Source organism: Lathamus discolor, chromosome 3 (genome assembly GCF_037157495.1).
Source record: "Lathamus discolor isolate bLatDis1 chromosome 3, bLatDis1.hap1, whole genome shotgun sequence".
Taxonomy (NCBI): Eukaryota; Metazoa; Chordata; class Aves; order Psittaciformes; family Psittacidae; genus Lathamus; species Lathamus discolor.
The window spans coordinates 29,491,517-29,516,773 of NC_088886.1; the positions used below are offsets into that span (position 1 = coordinate 29,491,517).

A 25,257-nucleotide genomic window follows, 5' to 3' on the forward strand; every position below is an offset into this window, starting at 1 on the left:
GAGAGGTAAACGAAACCAAGATTGTGACAGAAACTGCCTGTGGACCCTCACGAAGTAATTTCCCGACATGATAGCGAAGATCACGTTTTCTTGTAGTTTGTCACTAACCTGGATGAGGGCTGGAGCCCTCCTCCTGTGGAGACAGGATGAAACAGCTGGGGTTGTTCAGCCTAGAGAAGAATCCAGGGAGACCTTAGAGCAGCTTTCAGTGCCTAAGGGAGGCCTACAACGAAGGTGGAGAGGGCCTTTTTACAAGGGCATGTAGGAATAGGACAAGGGGGAATGGCTTTAAACTGAAAGTGGGTAGATTTAGATTAGATATTGGAAAGAAGTTCCTCACTGTGAGGGTGGTTGAGACACTGGCACAGGTTAGCCAGAGAAGTTGTGGCTGCCCCATTGCTGGCAGTGTTCAAGGCCAGGCTGGATGGGGCTTTGAGCAACCTGGTCCAGTGGAAGATGTCCCTGCCCGTGGCAGGGGGGTTAGAACTGGGTGATCCTTACAGTCTGTTCCAACCCAAACTATTTTATGATCATTAATAATTGTCCAAGGGCTGAACTGACAAAGGAAATAACCTTGCTTCTCATACTTTGCCAGCTATTACTGCCTCATCAAATAAAGAAAAAATACATTAAAAAACACTGACTTGCTAGAAACAAACAATGCCAAAGGAAAGGCAAAAAAATTACAAGGCTGCCTTTTTTTTTTTTTTTTTTTTTTTTTTTTTTTGCATTTGGGCCTTTTACACAAGTATGGTCAAATAAGCAAGTGCTGATCCAACATGAGAGGACATGATGGTTACAAAAAACCCTGGTTTTCACACTCACCTATCATGATGGGTTCAAGTCTAAGGGTTATGTTACTTGGTCCTTGGACAGGGAGGTTGTTTTAATGAGAGAGATCTACAGAACACACTGGTCTGACTCATTTCTTCCAGAAATGAATGTAGAAATCCTCCTCTCGAACCTCTGCCTTGGAGAAACAAACACAGGTAACTGTAGTAGCTGTCTAACCATGGACTGACATTCTCTGCCCCTTGCTTATGCTTGTTACACGGACATAAGGCTTCTCCACTGCATACAGCAAATTTAACCAACAAAAAAGACGTTTCACATTGGATGTTTCCACCCTTTCAGGAGCAAAGGAAACATTGCCCTCAGTAAGAATAAAAGTACCTCTCTTGTCTACAGCTCATGCAAGAAAGCTGCAGCTGCGCAGGCTGCAACTGAGCTGACACAGGAGGGCTCTGTTCAGGGAGGGAAAAGGACAAACAAGGCCTCTGTGTCAGGAACAGTGAGGCTCTCATCTGCATGATTTCACCCTTGCTGTGTTCTTTAGGCAACAGCGGTCACAGGTCACAACTGCATAAATTCCATTAAACGCAAATTCTAGAAAGCAATATGAATATTGAGCTCTAACTGTAAGTATAGTAGATCGAACCTGGAACAGTAAACTAGTTACACATGTAAAGGTATTTATTTATGATGTTATTAGAAGTAAAGAGATGGACATTATCTTGGTCTCTAAACTATCTGACATGCTTTCCTTGCCTCACTGCAAAGTTCAAAACTGGCAAATTCATACATTATGCAGCTGGCAGCGGGTTGGGTTTTTGTCTATTGACCCCAAACTTCTGGGAGCAAAAGCAGCAGAGAATTTTCCCTGTGGCATCTTGGCAATCCTGCTGGATTAAACTACTGCTGAAGACAAAAACACAGGTCTATTTAGACAGTAAATCTTGAAGAGCATATTTTAAGACAAAATGACAATTGCCTTTTTGTCAATCTATTTCTCAGCACCTCCTATTCCTTGTAAAAGAAAAAAGCAGACTCCCAAGAAGTTGTGTCCATTTGCTATGGGAATTGAAACATTTAAAAGGGATTTGCATCCAGTTAAATAGCGTGTTTCCACATGAATGAAGACTGTTCTTTGACAAGAGTAGTTTTTGAGACTTGCATGATCATTTTCCAGTTTTGGGGTTTCATCACCTCGTGTCTGCTTTCGTCTCCAATTTCAGATGGTTCAAGGACAGGGAGAAGGTTAAAAGTGATCAAGCAATGGTGCTTGGGCACAAGACGTGTGTATTTGTTTCTGCAAACTCTGCCACAGCACAGAAGCTTTTCAAATTGCACTGGGGAGCTCTGCCCGTTCTTTGGATCCTCACACAGCTTAGTTCCTGCAATACCGCTAGGCTGACAGTGGTCGGAGCTGTGTCAGAGGAACAGCACAGAATAGTATTTTGCTTAGGGGAGGTTTTTGGAGGGGCATTTGGGGTTTATGCTCGTAAGAGCATGGTATGGAAGAAGTCTCTGATGGTTTTCATCAGCCAGCCAGAAGCAGCCTGGTATCACAGTGCTATCTGCAGCTACTGGGAAGACAGACTCAAGTCTTCTTCCAGAGCAGCTTGGTCTGAGGAAGATTACCACTGCTAGACAAAGATCTCCCTCATTACCTTAGGCAGACCTCTAGGAGGTAGTTCCATGCTGTCTTCCGCAGCACACAAGAACAAGGTGGTACAAGACACCTAAATTAAAACAATGCACAAAGCTGATGCTTCCCTAGGTCATACATTTAAGGTCACACACCTGGACTGTCAACCAGGTATGACTTAATCCATGACACTTTACATCAAGTCGTAACAGCATGAAGAATATCCCATTCCTTTCCTATCACTTCCCACTCTTCCTCAAAACCCAAGTACGTATTTAGAAAAGGATCCAATGCTCTACAAAACCCATTACTGCCATTTTTTAAATTTCAGAGAGACTTGTCACTAGTGTAATACCTTCCCTATAGGGCAGAAAGCACACTATGTTCAACATAACCCTAATTCTCTTGACAAGAAATCAGAGATATAAGACTTGATTTTTTCCAGTGCAGAAGGTGCACATGGAGTCAGGGGAAGTGTTCACACAGGTTCAGCCAGGTAATGCAACCAGCTAGTCCCCCTCTGTATAGACTGAACAGTTATCTCCAGCATACAGATTAGCTTTTTCTCTACACTTCTGTATCTGTAAAACAAAAGGCTGCCATGTCCATGTAAGATGTCTTAACTGTTGCCCAGATTACTACTGTTAATTAATGAACAATAGGATAAGTGCACAATATTAATAAAAAGATCTTTTTAAGTGGTGCAAAATATACAGCAGCATAAGGTAATTTTTGAGAAACAGTGTGCAATTTCCACTTTCAAAGGATGCTGAAACATTATGCTTCACCTCAGAGCTAAAGCAATACATAAAATGTGGAAGATGTACCTTGCAGCAAGAGACCAAACAACTCGATCTGTTTTCTTTACAAATTAAGAGGTACTTACATGGGAAAGAGGTTAGTAACAGTAAGCAGTTTATGTTTCTCAAACAAAGCAGTAGCTTTGAAAGCCAGAAGCTGAAACTAGACAAATCCAAACTAGAAATTAGGCATATAGCTTTAGGAATGCAGGTAATCAAAAGCTAAAACAACATACCTGAGGCTTCAGCAAACTCAGTGTCATTTAAGTTTGGTCCTCCCAACAGAAAAAGTAATTCTGTGTCTCAGAGGATAGTGGCTTGATAAATCTCACATTAAGATTTCTACTGTGGTTTCTTTTGTACACAAAGTCTGATACTGTCATCATAATGACCTTAAGCTTTTATCAATCTATAGTGAAAAGTGTGAAAACAAGTGTTATGTGATTTGTAAGAGTTGACTGTATTGTGGTGTTCTATCTTTGAGCACACACAAACAGGGAAAATACACTGAAGTGAGCTTAAGTGACTTGTACAGTACATGTGCTTAGTATGGATGTACAGAAGATCCTGTTTTATCTGGAAAAGGCAATGGCCAAGGTCATTGCAGTGCAAGAACATGAGAAAATTTGGGTTAAATGAGAATGCTTGGAATGCTTGCTTAGAATTGTGCTTGGTTAATGAAGTGCATGGTTAGGATGTTGCAACATATCCTGACAGCAAGATTACTGATATAAGCTTAACAGAGTAATATGTGTAGCTAGCAATTATACTTAGTGTATTAACCAACATGGCTACAAAATGCTAAAAAAAAAAAAAAAAAAAAAAAAATCAGTAATATTCCATTTTATTGAAGGGTTTGGCCCTTCAGAGCTTTTCCCCAAGTAGTATTTTTAGGTCCCATGTTGCCCTGCTCAAAGCTGCAATGAAATAAAGTAACAGCTTTCATTTTCAATGTAATAAAGATAACCTTATTTCTTGGCATCTGCTTAAATAAAACCAATTTGCTGTACTAATCTTACTTTAACAGATCAGAAATGAACATACCAAAGGCAAATAGATAGTTTCTATTTAATCTCAGTCTAATTTGCCTGTCAATGTGAAATCTACTACAAATCAGGCCAGAAAGTAGCCTGAAGCATTAATTTAATTTGTGTCAACAAAAGGAAGGCTTATCTCCACAAACTTGCTGCCAATTTTTCAACTCTTCAAAATAAAAATGCACTCCTTGTTCACAGGAGGAGCAAGAGTACCTGAAAAAGGATGCATAGAATGCTTACAACAAATCCTGCTGTGTTTCAGAGAACAAGCCTTATGAAAATAGCCACCTGTTGGCTTCTCAGAGACAAAAGCAGAAACACTAACTTAGATTTCATGTTCTTTAATCAAGAAACAGTCTATTAGGTTCAGCCAACGTTTCCCTGCATTGATGCATGTATATGCAAACACAGCTGATCTGATGTATTTCAGTCGTAGTAACAATATTTACTTTTGATTATTTGCTTTTGCAACCTCTCCAACTTCTTGCTGTTCAGCTTTTAAAATAGCTTCCAAACTCCCTCTACGTTGCACTCCAGAAAAAGACAAAACAAAGACAATGTACCAAGTTAGCTCTTCCATGTATCCATAAGCAGGGATGCTGAAAAACTGCCCAAAAGGCTAAACTTGTCACAAAGCTCAGTTTAATTTGACAATCATCATAAGGCATCCATGTAAATTTAAAATTCCCCACCAATGTGTCACATACATTCTCCATGACATGTTATAGTGGAGGCCTGGGATTCCAAAAGCTGCTAGTGGTTACTGGTCTTGGCCGGGCTGCTGCTGCTAGCAGTGGGGACCAGGAGATGCAAACACCAACAGTGGCAACTTGGGAAGTGGAAAATCAGCTTGCACAGATCTCCTTCAATAGAACAACAAATAGAAAGAGATTTGTGCAGAAAACATCATTCTCTGTCCTTTCTGGAAAAAAAACGGAATTAAAAAGATAATCCCGATTCAAGAAGCAAAGAGCAGAGCTTGGAGTTCTGAAGCCCAGCAATGCTGATGACCCATTTTGAAAACTATGAAGCACTACAGAGGCCTGAGTTCATTATTGCTTTATCCCAGTTCAGCCCAGGCTAAGGCTACGGTGAAGTCCAAATTAATTTAAAGCCAGAAAATGCAGATCCAGTAACAGCACCTAAGTCCCATCCACACATGGGTGTAAACAGATACTTTTGGTGAAAAAAAACCCCAGAAAACCAACAAAACAAACAAAGCCAAAACAAAACAAAAAAGAAAAAACAAAAAAAACCCCAAAAACAAACCCCACCAAAAAAAAAACCCACTCCCTAATTTCCCCTCTTCCTGTGCTATGCAGATCCCCATAGCAGGGCTAAAATAAAATTTGCCCCAATATATATGTTTCTTTCTCACATCTCCTTTAGCTGAGCCTCTTCCAGATGTTTCACCTTTCATTCCAACTAATTCTCTATCCTGGTGATACATCAGCTCAAGAGATGTTTTGTGGGTGCTCACTGAGTAGCACACAGGTACCCACACCTTAGAAACAATGTGGCACAGTCTTAAGAACCACCACTTGTACTCTCTAATACCCAACAATGCTTTGCTCTCACCCTCCTGAGACTGAACGGCGCAGATGGAAGAGAGTGTCTTCCCATCTTACATGCCTGGCCAGCGAGCAAGAGAAATAGCATGCTGTGTAAATGAAATGGCATCTTACCACCACAACCACAAGTCAGAAAACAGACTCGAGTAAAGTGGGGCTTAAAAGTCTTCTATCAAAAAGAAGGGTGCTTCCCTCAGACTATCACATGACAGGGGCAACTGTTACTCGGACAAATGTTATTCAAGGCAATAAAATTTTAGCACAATCTCCACTGTTGACTTACAGGCCTAATTGATACTAGGGATCTTCAAAACAAAAAAACCCAAATTTAAATTAAAGGTCCTGTTAATTCTTCCAAAAGGACAGAATAGAAGACAGTGCATCTGACAAACACATGTGCTACACATCCTAACACACAAAAGCTGCAGCTAGACTTGTCAAAAGTTAAAAAGATTTAGGCATCCAGCTAGTACCAGAATTAATGGCTTTTGGGCACCTAATTTTAACTTTTTTGAAAATTCAAGCCTACGCATCTCTTTATTGCCTTTCCCACGGAGCGCAAAGGGAAAACTGAAGGAAGGGTTAACTACAGAAGGATTTCAAATCCATCATAAGGTTTCCCATTATTATTATTTAGCCACCTAGGGGCAAGGCGGAACACGAGCTATTTAAAATTAGTTTCTTAATTACTTAAGCTTTAGTCCCCTACCTCCCAATCACATCACCTCCATCACAGTAAGGAGCATAACATGAAAACTTGTTTGCTCCCACCAACAATTCCTCAGTCTCTCCTTTGCAGACCTTCAGCCCAAATATCAGGGCAATGACAGCTTGACACATGCACACTCCCCAGCACCATACACAGGGCTAGCAGGACATGCCTCAGTGGCCTCAGACAAAAACAAACAGAAAACCAAACAAACAAACAAAAAGAAACAAACAACCAACCAAAAATCCCATAACCACCAACCCACAGACTTGGAGAAACCATCCAGAAGAGCCTCAGGAAAGGGAACTATCCACTTTCCATGGAGAAGCAACTGCCCAGGAGTCTCTGCCCAGTATAAACTGAATAAAAATATCCACCCCACAACTGAACGAGGTTTCTGAAATCTGGCAGTGTCACATGCTGGATACTTGAAGGCACATTTGCTTTGGGGTTTGGGAGAGAAATCCAGTTACAAGAACACACTGCAGCTGCAGGGCCGAAGGGAAGGAGGCAATGCTTGGTATCTTTCCTCTGTTTCTGTCCCCACTTTCAAGCTTCATGGCTGGCATGAACTGGTGATCTAGGCAGACACATTAACATCCCTGAGTGAAATGGCACCGTTTGTGGCCTCTGAGGCTTTGTCCTCAAGCACCATTGCTGGTGTGTCTGTAGTGACCGCTGTAGTGTCAATGGCAGGAAATGGATTCAAGCCCTGTGATAAGATCTGTTGGATGGTTTTCCGAAGATTGGGGTGCAGCTGGTTTTGGGTCTGGTAAAAAATTTCTAAGGCAAAAGACTTGAGGGTGCCAGTGCAAAGGTCCTCATAAAGTGGAATTGTATACATCCGAGACATCTGCAAAAAAGGAAAACTAGATAATATTATTTCAATCAAAGTCAAGAGGTTCAGCTCTCCTACACCTACACTCCAACAGCCCTGAATGACTTCAGACTGGAGACAATACATTTCTTCAAAAGACAGCCAAGTCTATTCTAGAGAATTTTAATGTAAAGATTTTTTATGAATGATAATAAAAAACCATTTGTTCGCTAAGACTGAGCTACTTCCACAAATAACAGAACTATTTTTAAAAGATTGAGAAGAGGCCACAGAGAACGCATGCATTAACCTTTTGCATTAACCTTTTGCTCCTGCACAATAAAAACTACTGTAAGGAATTTGATGAGCCCTAGTCTTGCCTGAAGTATAAATATTCAACCACATTATTTAGTAGTGTGAAAATATCTGGTCTCAAAAAGGCAGGGCTGCTACAAAGCAACACAAAAAATGCACTGGGCAGAGCTAGGACAAGGGTATGGAGTTAGGCTAGAAAAGCAGAGATTATCTGTAGGCATTTCAAACGACATCTGCCCATTCCTCCCCGCCCACTAGCAGGTGAGCCACGCTCAGCCCCTTAGCAACACACCTGGTCTACACTTGGCCAGGAAGCAGAAGTTCCAAGGTCTTTCACGTCGCATTTCTCATGCACATGTCTCATGCACTGAGAGGTGCAGTGATTTTAATCCAGCAGTTAGTACCTGGTTTTCCAAGAAGCGACGGACTTTGTAAAGGTCTGGATAATAGTCATTTCGGACTACAATCTGCAACCAGCGGATACGGATTTCTGCATTCATGGAGTCCAGCTGAGAGGAGTAACATTCCGAAAGCTTTTTTATCACCTCTAAAGAGAGTACATACACAGAGAAAGAACTATGACCTATTTTGTAAAGTTTGAGGATCATCAGAGAATAACAAATCGTTAAATCTCAAAAAAAGACTTTTCTGCTCAAAGCCCCATCCAACCTGGCTTCATGTTAATGAGAAGGTCAATGAGGGATAGGGCTTTTTAGAATTAAATTAATTATTACAGGGACACTTTTCTACTATCCTGATAGAGTACTCACCACGTGGCAGTGGTGACCCATCCAGCAATCTGTCCAAGAAAAGTACAGTTTGGAACGTTCTCCATTTAGTGAGGTCAACGCTGCTGGCAGCAGCAGAGTCCAGAGGTTCTGTGGTCCAGAGTTTGAAGAGCATCTCCACCGGTCTGGTCAGACTGGATCCCTGAGATAAGTCTGGCTCAGCTAATGGAGGTCCTGTAGCATTGAGCCAACGTTCAAACTCCAGTCCTGGAATGAGGAGCACCAAAAATGTGGAGCAGGAGTCTCTGCAGGTGGCTTGGCTGCCTCAAGGTTCAGGATCGGTCAGTACAATTAAGAAAGGTTCTAACAATAGCAAATCAGACTGACCCATAGTTACAGCAGCATTAATGTGTTAGCAGCCTCAGCAGGCTAGCCTACGCTACACCAGGAAAAATGCCAGCAACACTCTCCAAATTTAACCATGAGTTCTCTAGAGTTCACCATTACTGTGGGTAAGTATAAGAAATGCACAAGCTTTTAAGACAGCCAGGCCAACAAGCGTCTGTGACCAAACGGTCTTCTAATATAAGACTTTTTTGTGCATGTGTTTCTTTTCCTCTGAATTTTTAGGAAGACTGAAGAATAGGGGGAAAATCTGCTTCACTAAAAAAAAAAAAAAAAAAGAAAAAGATGAGGGTGCTGACTGAACTCCTGCCCAGCAGCAAAACCAGGCAATTGTAAATGTATTTTTAAAATCAATAACTAAATCAAAACAAAAGTTTCTCCAAAAGCAGCAGAACTAGCAGAGCTTGGTTTCCAACAGAGCTCTTCCCCTTAACCCTTTACCACCTCAGCACTTTCCTAACCCTTGGCAATACTTCCCATTCCACACCATCCACCCTAAAACTCCTCTCCCTTGCATCCCCTGAATATTAGCCAGGCAAAAGTTAGCATGTGCTGTGGTTAATGCATTAGCCCACCAGTGGGCCAAATAAAACATAAAACTGCTGAGCTCATGCTGCAGCTTTTCTTTCAGTAGGCTTGCTCATCTACGTCTCTCCACAAAGCTTGCAGGAACCTAGTATCCTTAAGAGCTGTACTCCACTGCCAGTCTGGTTTAAACTAACCAATAGGTTCAGTGATTACTTACCAGGATGGACACATGGCAGAATAATATTCATCTCATTTCTTTAAAGCAAGTGGGCTAATAAGCACCTAGTAGTTTACTGACCTTCCATAAATCCACCCACAGCTATAAATACAGGATGTAAGAGAGTGTGAAACATTATGGAAGAGATTTTATCCACATGGATAGGACCTTGGGAAAAGTTACAGTTCACAAAGCAAGCTGTCTGTAATTCAAGTAGATGAAATTTCAAAGTATATTCACCTTTTCCCTGCATTTAAGCATGTGTAAATCTCACATGCAGTGATTATGATGTCTGCAGCATGAAAGATGAGTTCCTGAGAAAGTTAACTGAGGGTTACTCAGCTAATCAATGCCAAAATTGTCAGCAATGTTCAACCATGATAAGTGCAAGGTCCTACACCTGGGTCGGAGCAATCCCAGGCACGGCTACAGATTGGGCAAAGAAGAGATTCAGAGCAGCCCTGTGGAGAAGGACCTGGGGGTGCTGGTCAATGAGAAAATGAACATGAGCCGGCAGTGTGCACTCGCAGCCCAGAAAGCCAACCGTATCCTGGGCTGCATCAAAAGGACAGTGACCAGCAGGTCGAAGGAGGTGAGCCTGCCCCTCTACTCTGCTCTCGTGAGACCTCACCTGGAGTATTGTGTGCAGTTCTGGTGTCCTCAACATAAAAAGGACATGGAACTGTTGGAACAAGTCCAGAGGAGGGCCAGGAGGATGATCAGGGGACTGGAGCACCTCCCGTATGAAGACAGGCTGAGGAAGTTGGGGCCGTTCAGCCTGCAGAAGAGAAGGCTGTGTGGAGACCTCATAGCAGCCTTCCAGTATCTGAAGGGGGCCTATATGGATGCTGGGGAGGGACTCTTCGTCAGGGACTGTAGTGACAGGACAAGGGGTAAGGGGTTAAAACTTAAACAGGGGAAGTTTAGACTGGATATAAGGAGGAAATTCTTTCCTGTTAGGGTGGTGAGGCACTGGAATGGGTTGCCCAGGGAGGTTGTGAGTTCTCCATTCCCTGGCAGTGTTCCAGGCCAGGTTGGATGAAGCCTTGGGTGGGATGGTTTAGTGTGAGGTGTCCCTGCCTATGGCAGGGGTTTTGGAACTAGATGATCTTGAGGTCCTTTCCAACCCTAACTATTCTATGATTCTATGTTCTCATTCCCCAACTGGAGGGAGTAACAATAAATCACAACCATTTCTATCACAAACATGTGGCTGTTGCCAAAGGGGTCTGTTTACCTTAGAATTTTCTTATACATCCTCAAAACGAAGCACAAAATTTACCATCCAGATTTTCTACAGTGTTTACAGTTAACTAAGTAAACTTCCTACCTGCTTTGCTCTCAACACATTGCTCTTTCAGCTCCGGAAAAAAATTCAGGAAGGAATCCAGAAGATCTTGAGCAACTACGCTGGTAAATTTGTACTTGTCGATGTAGGCCTGCAACAGTAAAAGGGATAAGTTATGGATAGGAGAAAGACAGCTTCTTTTCAATGTAGAGCCACTACATGCGATAACAATAATAAATAATAATAAAATAAAAATAAATATATAAAATATAGATTATATCTACTAAAATAGATTTTAATATCTCATATACATGGAATAAAAACATACATGGAATAAAAACAAAAATTAAAAAATAATTAAAAAACAACAACAAACAAAATAGAGATGGAAACATAAATCAAGTATTTGGAAGGTTTAAAAAATAAATTAAAAAAAAAAAACAAACAAAAAAAAAAAAAAAAACAGGAAAAATATTCTCCCTCCTTCCCCGAGCTGAGGAAAGCACCGTAACAAGAAAAAAATTGGGTAGCTGCAAATACACTGACAGCTCAGTACTGCACTGAGCTCTTCTGATCACAGATACATTAACATATCAAGGGCAGGAAGGTTTCCTCATACTTGACACTAGTGGAAAGTCAGAACACAGCTGGCCACTGTATTATTCACTGATGAATTATGGACTAAAGACACCCTTACAAAACTAAAGATAAGAGAAAGATGGAGTGGGGAATGGATGTGAAGAGGAGATGAAAAGCATGCATGCAGCAAAAAGAAAAAGCTGCATGAATTCTTTCACTTCAAAAACCAAGTCAATAGCTGACATAATTTTCTATATGTTTTGCAAATGTACTTCAAGGCACGAAACCTGCCCCAGTACAGGAAACCATGTCCTTTGTCACCCTGGCTAAAAACCCACAAGCTACTACTTTTTAGTAGTGAATAAATTCACATCGTTCCAGTTACAGACAATCTATGCTGGAACAGCTTTCTAATTATTTAGAACACAGAACAAGAGGTAACAAAAACATACTACTACTCTGTATTTGGTACCCCTTAAACTCAGAATCTGAGATGACAGGAGCATGAGCACATTCGCTGAAGAGAAATCTTGTAGAAACAATCATCTCAGCTGACAGCCAGACCAAAACCACTCTCCCTTCTCAGACACACTGGTATTCAACTTTAGCCCTATCAATTAGCCACAGTGACAAAACTAGGTGAGGGTCAGGGGATGGGGGAGAACAGTTCTGAATTTCAAGAGAAACTCATGCTTATTTACACTCACTCTTAGGAAGGAGTCAAAATGTCTTGGGTCACCACAGAGCTGGGACAGGTAGTAAACAAAGCAGTAGCCTTTCTCATAGGTGAAGAGGTTCATTAAATTACTAGGATTTACACCTGAAAAGAGATGACAACAATTTTATAAGAAACTCTAACAAAGACAGTAATTTCCAACCCTTCCAAGTATATACACCTCTTAGAGATCACCAAGTCAAGATGTAGTGACTTAAGAACGAAACAAGCCTGTGCCACTGCATTTAATTTACTGCAGTAAACACATAGGCTAAGTTAAAAACTAAAATAATAAAGATAATAAAAATAATTAAAATAAATTAAAAAAATCAACCATTGTAAGCTCAGTATAATTCCCAAAGGAATAAGTCACTTCAAATTAGAAATCACTGAAAACTGGCATATAAAGACAAATCGTTTTTTCCCCCCCCAAGTGCCAAATTCAGAGAGCCACCATACCACAAGTTTTTAAAGATATTCGTATAAAGTAATCACTACTCGTTCCTTTTTTGAGACTTCCAACACATGCTTTTCCATTCCACTTAGTTCCAGTACCACCTACAGCTGCATTTTAGGTCATTTTAAATACCACCTAGATTGAAGACTGCTTCACAGTTCCAATGGTGACCACAGAACTAGAGAACTATCAGTGAAGAAGATAAATGATGCTGAAGTGCAGACATGCAGGTTGCTCAGAGGATAGCCAAACAGCCTCTGCACAGCTCACTCAACAGGAAAGCAAGTACATATGCTTATCTATATGCTTATGCATGCGTACATAGTTCTTAGATGAACACATAAAAAAAGGAACATTTAATAGCACAGGATTTTATATGGTGTTTCCAAACATTTTCATTTTCAAACTAGTTTATTTTACATATTCAGAAGCTCAAACCACACAGCTTTCAAGGCAGTTTTTCATATTGCCTCTACTCAGTGAGTCTGTTCTGTTCTATTCTTAAGCAGAACAATATTTATAAAAATGAGTTTTCCAACTTTAAATAAGGAAACTTGCCTTCAAGTTTCCTTCACTTTTAGACTGGTTTACAAACCAGTATTTCTTTTTTCTTTCTTTTATAAGGGATATGGAAAAAAGTCTTTTTTGGTCTATTTTCCAGCATCAATATACAGAAATTTTGTGTACAGCAGCTTCAGCCAAAAGTAATACCTGGCTCTAGTTTAACCTGAAGCTTGCTGACTGGGTTGTCTTCTCCAAGGAGTTTCATCTGTCTGTGGAGAGCATCAAGGCGGAATGCAGTCTCCAAACATGTGAAGGCAGCTCCTACAAAGAAAGAAACTTATTAGTTGTGGGAAAAATGACTAGCAAAACCTAACCTGTGCAGAGGTAGCACATGTACGAAATAAAAGCTAATGAAGATGTAAAAGACAACAGAAAGACAGAATCACAGTAATGTAACAGCAGAGAAACTTGAGTGCAAAAAATCCTTGCAATCTGTAATGAAAGTCAGAACCTAAACCAGTGCATTTACTTATTCTGATTATACAGCAAGCTGACCTGAAAAACAAAGCAGCATGAAAGCTATGCTGAAGTTTATATCCTTGACATCACCTTATCATAGAATCGTAGAATAGTTAGGGTTGGAAAGGACCATCTGGTTCCAACCCCCCTGCCATGGGCAGGGACACCTCACACTAAACCATCTCACCCAAGGCTTCATCCAACCTGGCCTTGAACACTGCCAGGGATGGAGCATTCACAACCTCCCTGGGCAACCCATTCCAGTGCCTCACCACCCTCACAGTAAAGAACTTCTTCCGTACATCCAATCTAAACTTCCCCTGTTTAAGTTTTAACCCATTACCCCTTGTCCTATCACTACAGTCCCTAATGAAGAGTCCCTCCCCAGCATCCATATAGGCCCCCTTCAGATACTGGAAGGCTGCTATGAGGTCTCCACGCAGCCTGCTCTTCTCCAGGCTGAACAGCCCCAACTTTCTCAGCCTATCTTCATACGGGAGGTGCTCCAGTCCCCTGATCATCCTCCTGGCCCTCCTCTGGACTTGTTCCAGCAGTTCCATGTCCTTTTTATGTTGAGGACACCAGAACTGCACACAATACTCCAGGTGAGGTCTCAGAAGAGCAGAGCAGAGGGGCAGGCTCACCTCCTTCGACCTGCTGGTCACTGTCCTTTCGATGCAGCCCAGGATACGGTTGGCTTTCTGGGCTGCGAGCGCACACTGTTCTTGCAATCATTGGAATGAGTACTATACAGGTAACTTTCAAGGAGCAACCAAGTGCTACAAAAAAGTAATGTCACTGGTAGCAGACACACAATTCCACATTTGGTGCCAAGGACAGTACTGAGCAAATGTCACCTCTTGGGTGAAAACAGAAAAGGGTTACATTTAGTTGGTATATTACAGACCCTGTGGATCTCTTTTTAAAGCTTTATCTAGCATCCCACCCATACTGTATCATACACCAGACACTCATTAGGACTTTTTTTTTTTACAGCTGTGACTGGGTAGGCTGCTCTTAGCTCTTACTGCACTATAAAGCGTTCCAAGCTTTCAAGCCAAACTAGCTGTATTACACTAGCAAGTCAAGAGATCTTTCCTATGCCACTCCAGATGTAAAAAGCTGTGGAAAATGGATTCTCAGATTCAGAAAATACTTAACATCCATCACTATTAACACTTTAGGTTTCTTTGTGAAGTCTTCAACTTCAAAACCAGGACTTATTACAGAGATACAATTTTCAGGGTCTCAATGTACATACACAAGAAACCAATAAAAGCAAAATCAGAATTAAGAACCAGGATATATGTGGAAGATAGAAGAACCTGTACCGGCAGAGAAAGGGGTGGATGGGCTTAATAGGGGAAATCAAGAACTAGGATAGCTAGCATTAAGAGCAATTACTTTAAGCTACAGGAAGGAGAATTAAGCAAGATCTAAGGTGTGGTATAGTCAGTGGACTCCAATTTCTGTAAACAATGTCATTACAAAGATGCCTTTTTTATTGACAGCAGAAGATACTCCAGAAATTATGTCAGAAATGGCAAGATTTAGATTGGAGGTTTGTCTTGGAAACAAAATAGAATGCAAAAAGGACTTACTAAAGAATGGCACAAGGAAAGGCATTTCTTAATTTCCTGAAAAACTGCTGCTTGAAACAAGCAGTTCTAATTTTCAAGAGAATAGACCAAAATCAGCAAGGATCTTGTCCTATGACAGAGAGACAGACTACGAAGGGATAGAGAACAGCCAATATCTTCTGACCTGCTCATGTCATTGCTATGAATAACGTACCATGATTTATAAGAACAGGCCTAACCACTGAGAATTACTTAACATAAAAGACCTTTCAAAAATATATAATATATATTGTAACCTCTCCATATATGCTCAGAGCACTTCCTTCCCTAAACTTCATTATCATCAGCTCATCTCCAGACGCAATATAAATGAATAAAAACAAAGGCATCTTTCTAAACACTCTCTGCCAAGGTTTCCAGGATTTTTTCCAAGATTGTTTACAGCAAACATGTGAGACTACACATGGTACAGGCTTTTAAGAACATAATGCCACAAACTAGCGAAATGTATGTTCCCACTATTCACTTCAACAAAAAAGCCAAAGAAACTGTAAAACAGTAGGAATTATTTACTACTAAGATAATCTAAAGATAGTACCATGTCTGACCTGTGAAATTCACTGATACAAGCAAAGGCAGGGCCATACAATTCTAGAGGAAGCCTCAAACAGATAAACAGACAGCTACATAGATGTGTACTTTTTCTAAGTGCTATTGCTATCATTCTTTCCTATAGTGGGTAGCTACCAACTGATAAGGATTAGAAAGACACTTGAGGATAGTTATTCCACAATGCAAACATGGTAAGATTTGTTACATCTCTCTGAAGCATCCTCTGCTTACCTTGCTCTGATATACAAACATCTCCCTGGTACCATAATTCCAAAGTTCCTAGAAGCATCTTTAAAACGCTGTGCTAACACACCTCGCTCAAGCCCCTCATCAGCTATTGATTCCACTCAAAGCCAAGATAACATCAGACTCTAAGCTTCTAAGATGCTAAATGCGAAGTGTGGGGCCATGTGTGTTCCAGAAATAGAAAAAAACAACAAAACAAAAAACCCAGCTCTTTACAGACTTTTGAGCCCTCAAGACAAATATACTATGCAGCCAACTCTGAACTACTGGTTAGATATAGCATAACAAGAAACATTTCTGCATCGGTACCATAGGTCTCTGTGGTGATCCGGCGTTGTGCATATGTGGCCAGCCCCTCACTCAGCCACATCTCCTCCCAGGTAGCATTGGTGACTGCATTTCCAAACCAGCTGTGGGCAACTTCATGAATGACATCAATGATCAAAAACTCATCACTCTCCAAAATAGAAGAGATGATGAAGGTCAGGCATGGGTTTTCCATGGCAACAATAGGGAAGGATGGTGGAAGAAAAACAATGTCATATCTAAAAGCAGGGAGAGAGAAAAAGAGGGGAGGAAGGAGAGAGGTAAATTGCAGCTATTTCAAAACACAATCACAGTAACTTTTTTTTTTTTGTTTTCCTTTAGGGAAGGAACTTCTGAGACTTTTTTGTGACTTCAGGAGCAGGATTTCTAGAGCGGCAGTGCCTAATTCTTCTGCTTACACTACATGCACTACCACACACAAAGTGTTGAGTCCCCACAGGCTCCCAGGAAAGAAAGAGGTCAGGAAGCTATAGAATTAATTGATGTGGTATACCTGCAATGTCAGCAAAATAACTCTGGTTTCTCTGCTTCAGAATGTAACCATACTATTTGTTTTACTTTCCACATTTCCTTACCTATGATCAGCACTGGCACACTCGGCCATGTTCTCAGATTATTTCAAGCAACGTTTTGTAAGATAACAACACCACCACATTCTTCCTGCTTACCTTTAACAAAGAAATCTAGGAAGCCTTTGTAAACATTTTCTCCTATCCAAAGAAAGCATTCTCTCAAAAACATTATATTTTAATAGAGTCAGAAACTATTCATGTCAGGTTTAGGGACTAGGACTCTCAGCAAGTCTGTCCTGAGTCAGGTTTTCAGCATGCTCAGGCATAGCACAACAAATACTTGTCAAGTACCATATGTAAAAGTAAATAAGATAAATAAAACTGCCATGTATTTTAAATGGTGTCCAGCCCAACACTGGACTTGCATCACAAAACTCTACAGTATGAAAAACCTTCATTCCTCAGGCAAGATCCATTGTTTAGAGACCTCCAATTCTGCCCACTAGTCCAAAAACACCACGTGCTTACATAATCCTCTCTGCCATGTGCAGAGACAGAACTCCAGGTTGTTTCCACCTACTACAGTGCTTCCAGTTGAAAAGCTTGTTTGTCCTGCTATTGCTAGCACAGGAAGAAAACGTGATCATTTCTTTCTACTTTTTTGCCATTACACATTCCTGAGAAACTTATTAAACTCACCGTCCCCATATATATGGGCCATACAGACTCTCTGCAGCTGTCAACCAGCGCTCAACAATGCCAGAAAGCTTGCTGATGGCTGTTGGCAGCAGGCAAGGCTCAGCCCACACTCTGCTCCTGTCACAAAACAGAAAACATCAGGTGATGTTCCAGCAAACTGAATTATCTCTTAGAAAAAATAGCCTGACTTCTCACCACATTTCTGTGTATGGTAATAGTGCTGAGAAGTCCCACATCAAACTTGGGCTTTCTTTAAGCTAAGACTCTATGCATACATAGCAGGAGAGAACCAAAGATCTCTTAAATAAGGCAAGGAGATAAATAGCTGTAATGACTATGGGGACAATAAGCAACATTTATGAAAAGAGGACAATATCTAGCCAGTGCAGTGCCATGAATTTATTTACATCCAAAAAACCCACAAACTCTCTGAACACTCACACCTCACAGTCCTAACTGTTCCCTTATCAACATATGACTCAACATATTTACTACTTATAACATGAAGCACTGTACAGAGACATAAAAAGCACAACCAACTCAATGCAAATCTTACCTAGGACCTATGTCTGCATGTATTAGGTCTCCTGCCACCAGGGCCACGAGGTAGGCAGGAACTGGGTATTCCATGTAAAATTGATACACACCTTCCTCTTCTAAGTAGGTACTTTGGGTGGTACTCATCAACACCTGTATGCCTGCTGGAGCCTGGAACACCAACACCATACACATCAACTCACTTGATCACAGCTGAACAACTACACCACAGATATCTCTGAGGTTTTTCATCTATGTCTGAGGATGTATATTAAAATCAATCATTTAGATAACATAAAATGCAAGATTTCTGCAAGTTTTTTAGATCGCATCTACCCAGCCCAGGAACACATACCAACCAAAAATATTACTCCTCACATATCACATAGGTCTTATGCCAGCTGCCCCAAAAGTGCCCAGATACCAAATTATTTCATCTATACAAAATGCAAAATTATTTGATGCTGCTTTCATAAAACTTTGAGGTTTTTCCTTTCAAGAACTGATAAAACACAGCTGAATATTACCATCAATAACCACTACTGAAAATGACTAGCCAAATTCCTTCTATCATATTATTCATTTCATGGTAACTCTTTCAGTACTGAGTACAGGGAAGGCAAGACCCAAGCATGATAGGCAACAAGTTGCCTTTGTGGCAGTAACCTGTTTCTGGCCCAGCAACCAGAATGGGATCTAAAAAATTTTATAACACTGTGACGATTAATATTTTATACATGTACATACACCATGTAACTATACTGTCACAAATTAACAGCAGCTTAGCACTCCATGTGCCATTTACAGCCCTCTGGTCTCTTACCTTGACAGTAGCTGAGTAGGTACATTTCACTGCTGGTGTATCAAAGCAGGGGAAGAAAGACCGGTTACACACTGAGTGGCCCTGTGTGAAGACAAACGGCTTGGCATTGCCATACGTCAGTTCTGGATCCAGCCACCAGATCTGTTGAAAGATGATGTTAAGAAGAGGTGAGGGAAAATGATGAAATCACAAGGACAAACTGCCGAAAACCAAAGCCTGAAATCAACAGGATTGTGGGCGGAAAAGAAACACCTCGGTTGTTTGGTTCCCCATACGAATACTTGGCACAGGGCACATTTCCATTTCCAACAATACATCTTTCTACTCCTGTTTATTTGCTGTGACTACTCAGAGTAATTTCCTGCTGTCACAACACTGAGTGGTGCCACACAACACAATGTCTTCCAGCCACTCGCTACTTCTGTTGTATCGATTTTCCTAGTTATAACAGGTCCCTCACAAACATCCACACAACCTTCTTCTCTGAGGGAGAACTCTGAATATCTTCATGTTTTTAATTTGACATGAACAGGAGCAGCAGGGGTCAGGTAATGCAAGCTGGAAAAAAGAAAAAAAAAAAAGAGTAACACAAACCCACCAACCAAAATCCCTGAGGCTGAGCAGTGTACCCAGCATTATCTGTGACCCTGACACTGCCCTGTGGCTGAAGCATCCAACATTTTGACACTATGTTAAAAAGTCAGTATATATAGGAAACATCTGGTCAATGACACTGGAGGCCTTTTTTTTTTTTTACAGAATGGATAAGGAGATTCTGGGTAGTCACTGAAAGAAAAGCAACAAAACCCACTCCTGAGCATGTCAATTTTCAGTATCAAACTGCAAATATATCAAGAGTCAGACCCTAGGCAAACAATTAGAACAGACTAAGAATAATACGAAAAAGTGCTGTTATTTGCCTTTTTGGTTTTTCTGTTTCAAATGTAATGTTTACGCTTTCACATGCTCCCTGCCTCCAACTCTGAAGTGCAGGAACAACTTTAAACAAGGATTTTCTTGTAATCCTAGAACTCTGGAGCTACGCTTCTACGGAAAATATCAAATATTGTGAAACTTGCAATAAAGTTGTAACCACTGGAAGTCTTAGGAACAGCCAAGCGCCAGTAATAAAACCTCTGAGTCTGCTGAATTCCTAGATCAAAGCAACCAATAAATCTGAATTCAGGAACAGCAGTTAGCACACACACTAGGTCAGTTCTGGGCCCCAAAAGAAAGCAATGAGGTACTTACAGAAGAGAAGCCTGGGTACTGTATCTGCTCTCATTTTAACAGCATATTACAATTCTGTCTCATAGTTCACCTCTCTGTGTTCTGGAAGTCAAAAGTTTTCTCTCTTTCCCTCTGTCCTATAAAGTTACTCTTTGTTATATTCCCCCCTTGCTTTCTCCTCAGATGCCAGCATGCCCCTCTCCCAAATCATCCACTTCAATAGCACTCCCAGGGATCAGTGAAGGGTAAGGGAAACATACTGTCAGCAGCTTTCAGTTATTCTTAGAGGTTCACGCTTCCACTGGCAAATATGGGTTGATTTTTGGGGTTTTTTTAGGCAGAAGGCATTACAAAACTAAAAACTTTTATCTAGAAGTAAAATTAATCTCAAAGCAGCATTCTTTCCTTGAAATTTGTTTTAAGATTGCCCTCTTCCGCTTCAAGCCTGTTGTGCCAGAAACATGCTTAAAAGCATGACTTCTGATGAACCCTGTCTCATGTACACTGCAGGGGCTAAGGCTACGCGACTATTCAAATCCACGTGCTGCATTTCAGCCTCTCAATGGCCAAATCCCTAGGTCACAGCTGAGGTGCACTGCATCGCTACTGATTTCCACACTATGGATACCTGCATTTCACAGCAATGAATATAATCTCTGTGATGTGACATTATGGAACTGGAGACAACTATTCCAGAAAACATTTGGGAACATACATCTCATTAAAACCTTCAGTTTGAAACTAATAGCTTCCACCTAGAACACACATTCACATAAAAATTCAAGTGCTACGTTTTAATGCATGGCAGTGGTGGCTTTCTAATGATCTAGGAAAGAGCCTCAGAAATGAAGTTTTTAAAGATCTGCCCCAATGCCAACTTTTAAAATCACTCCTTTATCACTGGCTTTGTGCTCATATCACAAAAAGTCTGACTTACAATCTGTATCATTGGTCCCGCTGAAGAGATTCACCTTCAAAAGGTCCTGCTTCCTTTGCTTTTTGAGACAGAAAAGGCTAACAAAGAAAACAGAGAGATAAGACACCACTGGACCTAAGTTGCAACACTAGAGTAGGAAGGAAAAAGGGCTGACAGACAATGTGTTTAGAGCGGAGAGATAAGGGGAAGTTCTCCGTGGCCAGCACAGGAAGGAAACATATGCAGGAAGCAAAGGGGAATGGAGAAGCCGATTCTTGTTTACAAAAATTAAGGACAATTTCTTTTCAACTGGTCCCCCTTTATTTGACATTTGGTTGAAGTTAAATGAAGCACCAGCCTCACAGGCCAAGAGGGAAAACATTTGCAGAGGATGAAGTACTTTTTCCCCCTGTTTCCTAATGTCTGCAGCTACATGGCAAGCCTCCGTCTCTCTTTCCAGATGCACTTGGAACAATGATGAAAGTTATCCTGAAATAATATAAATAGATCTGTAATATAAATAGATCAGGCTATGCTGCCGGACAGAGGCAGGGCTCTGGCCTGGGGAAAATGAGCACAAGCAGCATCCCAGAAAGGAGCGCATGAAGCAGGGTGCTGCTGGGGGTGGAGCACTACATAGAGACAGAGCAGTACTCGGGACCATTTCATCTGCTCTACATCCAAATCCCTCCTGTATTCCCCTTTGGAAATATATGTGATGTCAAAGTGCTTATCATTTTTATACAGTTTTTCATGTATACAGGAGAGATGTTTCACACATTAAAGCTGCTCTATGATGCATTTCAAGCAAAACCAAAGATTCTGATGTTTAGTTCCTCTGCTGAACAGAGGCTCTGGGCAGTGCAGGCTTCCCCCTGCTGCAAGGCAGCTCACACTTTATAAGGCTCTTGCCAATAATATTATTTTTATTGAGTTAGATTATAATCTTTCACCCAAATCCACAAATGACAGAGGCAATTTGCTAAGCCTCTCTCAGTTTTTAATCTCTCCATGTTTCTACTGCATTACTGATGAAGCTCCCAAGAAGAGCTGTAATGCCACAGTTTCTGTTCTAGACCAACAACAAGCCACTTCACCTGACAACAAAGTAAACCACACTTCCGAGATGCAGAGAATGTGACAGGAGCAACAAGGCACACACCTAGACAGCAAGTCACTGTGAGGAATCAGGACAAATCTAATAGAACGGGGAAGTTTCCACACTGCAAAAATGACTGTCCTTAGCACTAAATCCTGAAGATGAGGAAATGTTATCATTTTTCATACCAGAACACAGAGCAGGGTTTGCACTGAAGGTTGTCATTGAAAGAAAATAGCACTGGTGTTAACACGTACACTGCCAAATCAGGTGTGACACAGTGAGCAAGAGCTGGATGTAGACTTTTCTCCCTAGGGAACGAAAAGAAAAAAAAAAAAAAAGCTTCTGAAAGAGTATTTATAGGACCAAGAAGTAAGGGGGCAAGGGAAAAGAAGGGGAGAAAGAGCCAGGCTACTGTCACTGATACACCTGATTAACGTGTGCCTTCAGCCCACACCATGAGAGACACAAAATGTTTATGACGGTCTCACTTCTGATGCAAACTGGTGATGTACCAAGCAGATGGTTTCCTAACAGCACAGGGAGCTGGAATGCTCTGTGAAAGGCAGAATTAATCTCTCAGCTGTCTCTCAATGTCCATCAAACAACCAAAGATCTTGGCTCCTTCCTCCACACAAGAAATAATGGGACAGTCAAATAACATATCCAGATGGCTCAAACCAAGTATATCAAGGCAACAGGTTTCTAATTTTAAACAGACTACTGTCTCCACTGCTGATCTTACTGCCAACACATCCATGCTGCACTGTAATGTAACACGAATTCACTGTTTTATAGGTCCCACAAGTACACTAAGGGTCCCATAGAAAATAAACCCTGACCTAAACAGATTATGTTCACAGAAAGGCCAAAGAAAACAGAACTTTTAGGAGAGACATCTAACACTGTGAAGTCGCTTCAATAACACAGAGTAAAAGGACTGCGAGAAAATGTACTAGACATGAGTATAAACCAGGTCACCCTTATACACATGTGTTACTCATCCCTACAAAAACGCAACACTGGGCTGAACAACAACCATGACAGAGAGCTCTACAATGGCACAGACTGACTTCGGATCCACAAACAAATAGTTCAGCATGCTGAACGCGAAGGGCTAGAGCAGGTGCTACTCAAGGACAAATGTTCTGCCAGCCAAAACCTACAATAGTGAGCGAGAAAACCGGGTACAATTTATGGGAGTGAGCATGCCTGCTTCTACTTTTCAGTATCACTTGAAAAGGGCAATGCATGCCCCTGACAGTGTAACCATCAATAATATTTTGACATGAGTCCTTGTAGCTTCATTTCAACTGAAGTAATACACACCATTAAAGGTACAATAGGCTTCAAAAGACAGGAAGAAAAATAGCTGGTTCACGTCTGACCCAGAGGAAGCAAGACAAACAACAGAGGGAATGAAAAAATGCCCTACTCTCTGCATCCTCAAATGTGTAGCATTCATGCTGTACTATGTGTAGGGCCAAGGAGAAACTAAACAAACATCACATCAATCAGAGCCCTGCACCTTCCAGTGGTTGTCAGATCATTTCTAAAGCTGAGTGTCACAGCAGTATTTTGTTACATCTGAGATCATCTCCACAGACACAGCAGGACAGTCTGCCCCTCTGGCAAAAGAGCTGGCAAAACCCAGGAGAAAGCACAGGCTAGCCTAAAATAAACAATTTGCTCAAGAGGAGGAAAGTATGTTATCATGTACTTCGGGAGGTATGGCTTAGCCATACTGAGAATGATTATGAAGCACACAACACCACCAAATTAGCTGTAAAGCCTTCTCACCATAAAAAAGGCAGAGAGTGGGCAAAAGAAACAGGTTTCTTCACAGAATCTTGAAGGAAAAAAAGAACAAAATCTTCTGAACACACTGCAGGCCCTGAAAGACATCTCTCACATACCTCTTCAGTGCAGAAAACCACAGCAGAGTATTGTACAAAGAAATATTTAATCCAGGAGTTCCAGAGCTGAAAAGGAACAGTATCCTCACAAGTGGCTGTGAATTTAAAAGTGCCAGAATTTCATCTCATTTTTGTGCTTTTAGGGAAAGACCAGCATGTTAAAAGGTAACCATATAAGAAAAGGAAACTTCTGTCAATAAAAATCTTTATGTGGAACTCACTATTCCAAATGAGGCAATGTAGCAAGACTATCCAGATCATTCTGAGAATGAAGTCACTTTTGTGAGCTTCACTGTAGCATTAAAATCAGACAGAAAAAGATCCAGCAAACTCATTCTATTCAGCAACACTCTCCTTTCAAAGGAAAGGCCTGGTATGTACATGCTATTGGGTTATTTGAAACTGTTAGTATTCAATTCTTGCTAAACACACTGTAATAATCAAATAGATCCACACATTTCTGACCAATGCAACAGCAGTTCCAGACCAGCAGGGTGAGAGTCAATTCCATTAGGCAAGACAGAGGCATCAAAGTTGCAAGACTCTCAAAAAACATCTCTTTGGCAAATAGACTCATGAACCACGTGACGAAAATCACGTTAGTTTAATTCCCAGCCTGAGCAGGCTGTACAGTAACAAAAAGAACTGATGCTCTAGTCACCAATTTAAATTTTTACTCTCAGAACTTCTTTAAAACACAAGATCTGCTAGAAAGCACCCAAGAGGGCAGCAAAAAGAAAGTGCTTCCAAATACCAGGGGGTTAAAAGAAGTGACAGAATTTACAAAGCATCTCACTACGGAAGAAGGTTAATCCATGCAGACATAGAAGCACCTCTCGTGGCCACATCAAAATTGGTGGCTTGGGGTCACTTCTCTTTCTTTTTTTCAAGCAGGTAACTTTTAGGAATACATGGAATATCCCTATGCTCCTCTCAAAGCTCCCAAACTGTCGCCAAGGTGCACAAGGCCTGGTTTTGTAAGCACCTGGCAACATCCATGGGGAAACTCGCATATTTGGGAATTACGTAAATTGTCCTGAAGAATTCAGGCAGGCATGAGTTCTCGGTTTTTCACACTCCTCCCCAGCAACTGCAATACCCTTAAAAGATGAAAAACTTTAAAATTACTACCGTGATGGGGGA

General features: G+C 41.1%; 1 protein-coding gene across 2 annotated transcripts in view; it reads right to left on the reverse strand.

The window, feature by feature from the left end:
* Window positions 1-4,590: 4,590 nt before the first annotated feature.
* ABCC5 (ATP binding cassette subfamily C member 5) overlaps window positions 4,591-25,257 on the reverse strand; it is a 77,686-nt gene continuing 57,019 nt past the window's right edge. For both annotated transcript variants that reach the window (XM_065674382.1, XM_065674379.1), the window contains 10 exons: window positions 18,954-19,094; window positions 18,150-18,301; window positions 17,594-17,710; window positions 16,365-16,600; window positions 13,306-13,419; window positions 12,130-12,242; window positions 10,886-10,994; window positions 8,448-8,672; window positions 8,082-8,224; window positions 4,591-7,398 (listed from right to left, as the gene is read on the reverse strand). In XM_065674382.1, the coding sequence (XP_065530454.1) occupies window positions 7,126-7,398; window positions 8,082-8,224; window positions 8,448-8,672; window positions 10,886-10,994; window positions 12,130-12,242; window positions 13,306-13,419; window positions 16,365-16,600; window positions 17,594-17,710; window positions 18,150-18,301; window positions 18,954-19,094 (1,623 nt within the window). In that variant the 3' untranslated portion in view covers window positions 4,591-7,125. The remainder of the gene's footprint in view (window positions 7,399-8,081; window positions 8,225-8,447; window positions 8,673-10,885; window positions 10,995-12,129; window positions 12,243-13,305; window positions 13,420-16,364; window positions 16,601-17,593; window positions 17,711-18,149; window positions 18,302-18,953; window positions 19,095-25,257) is intronic.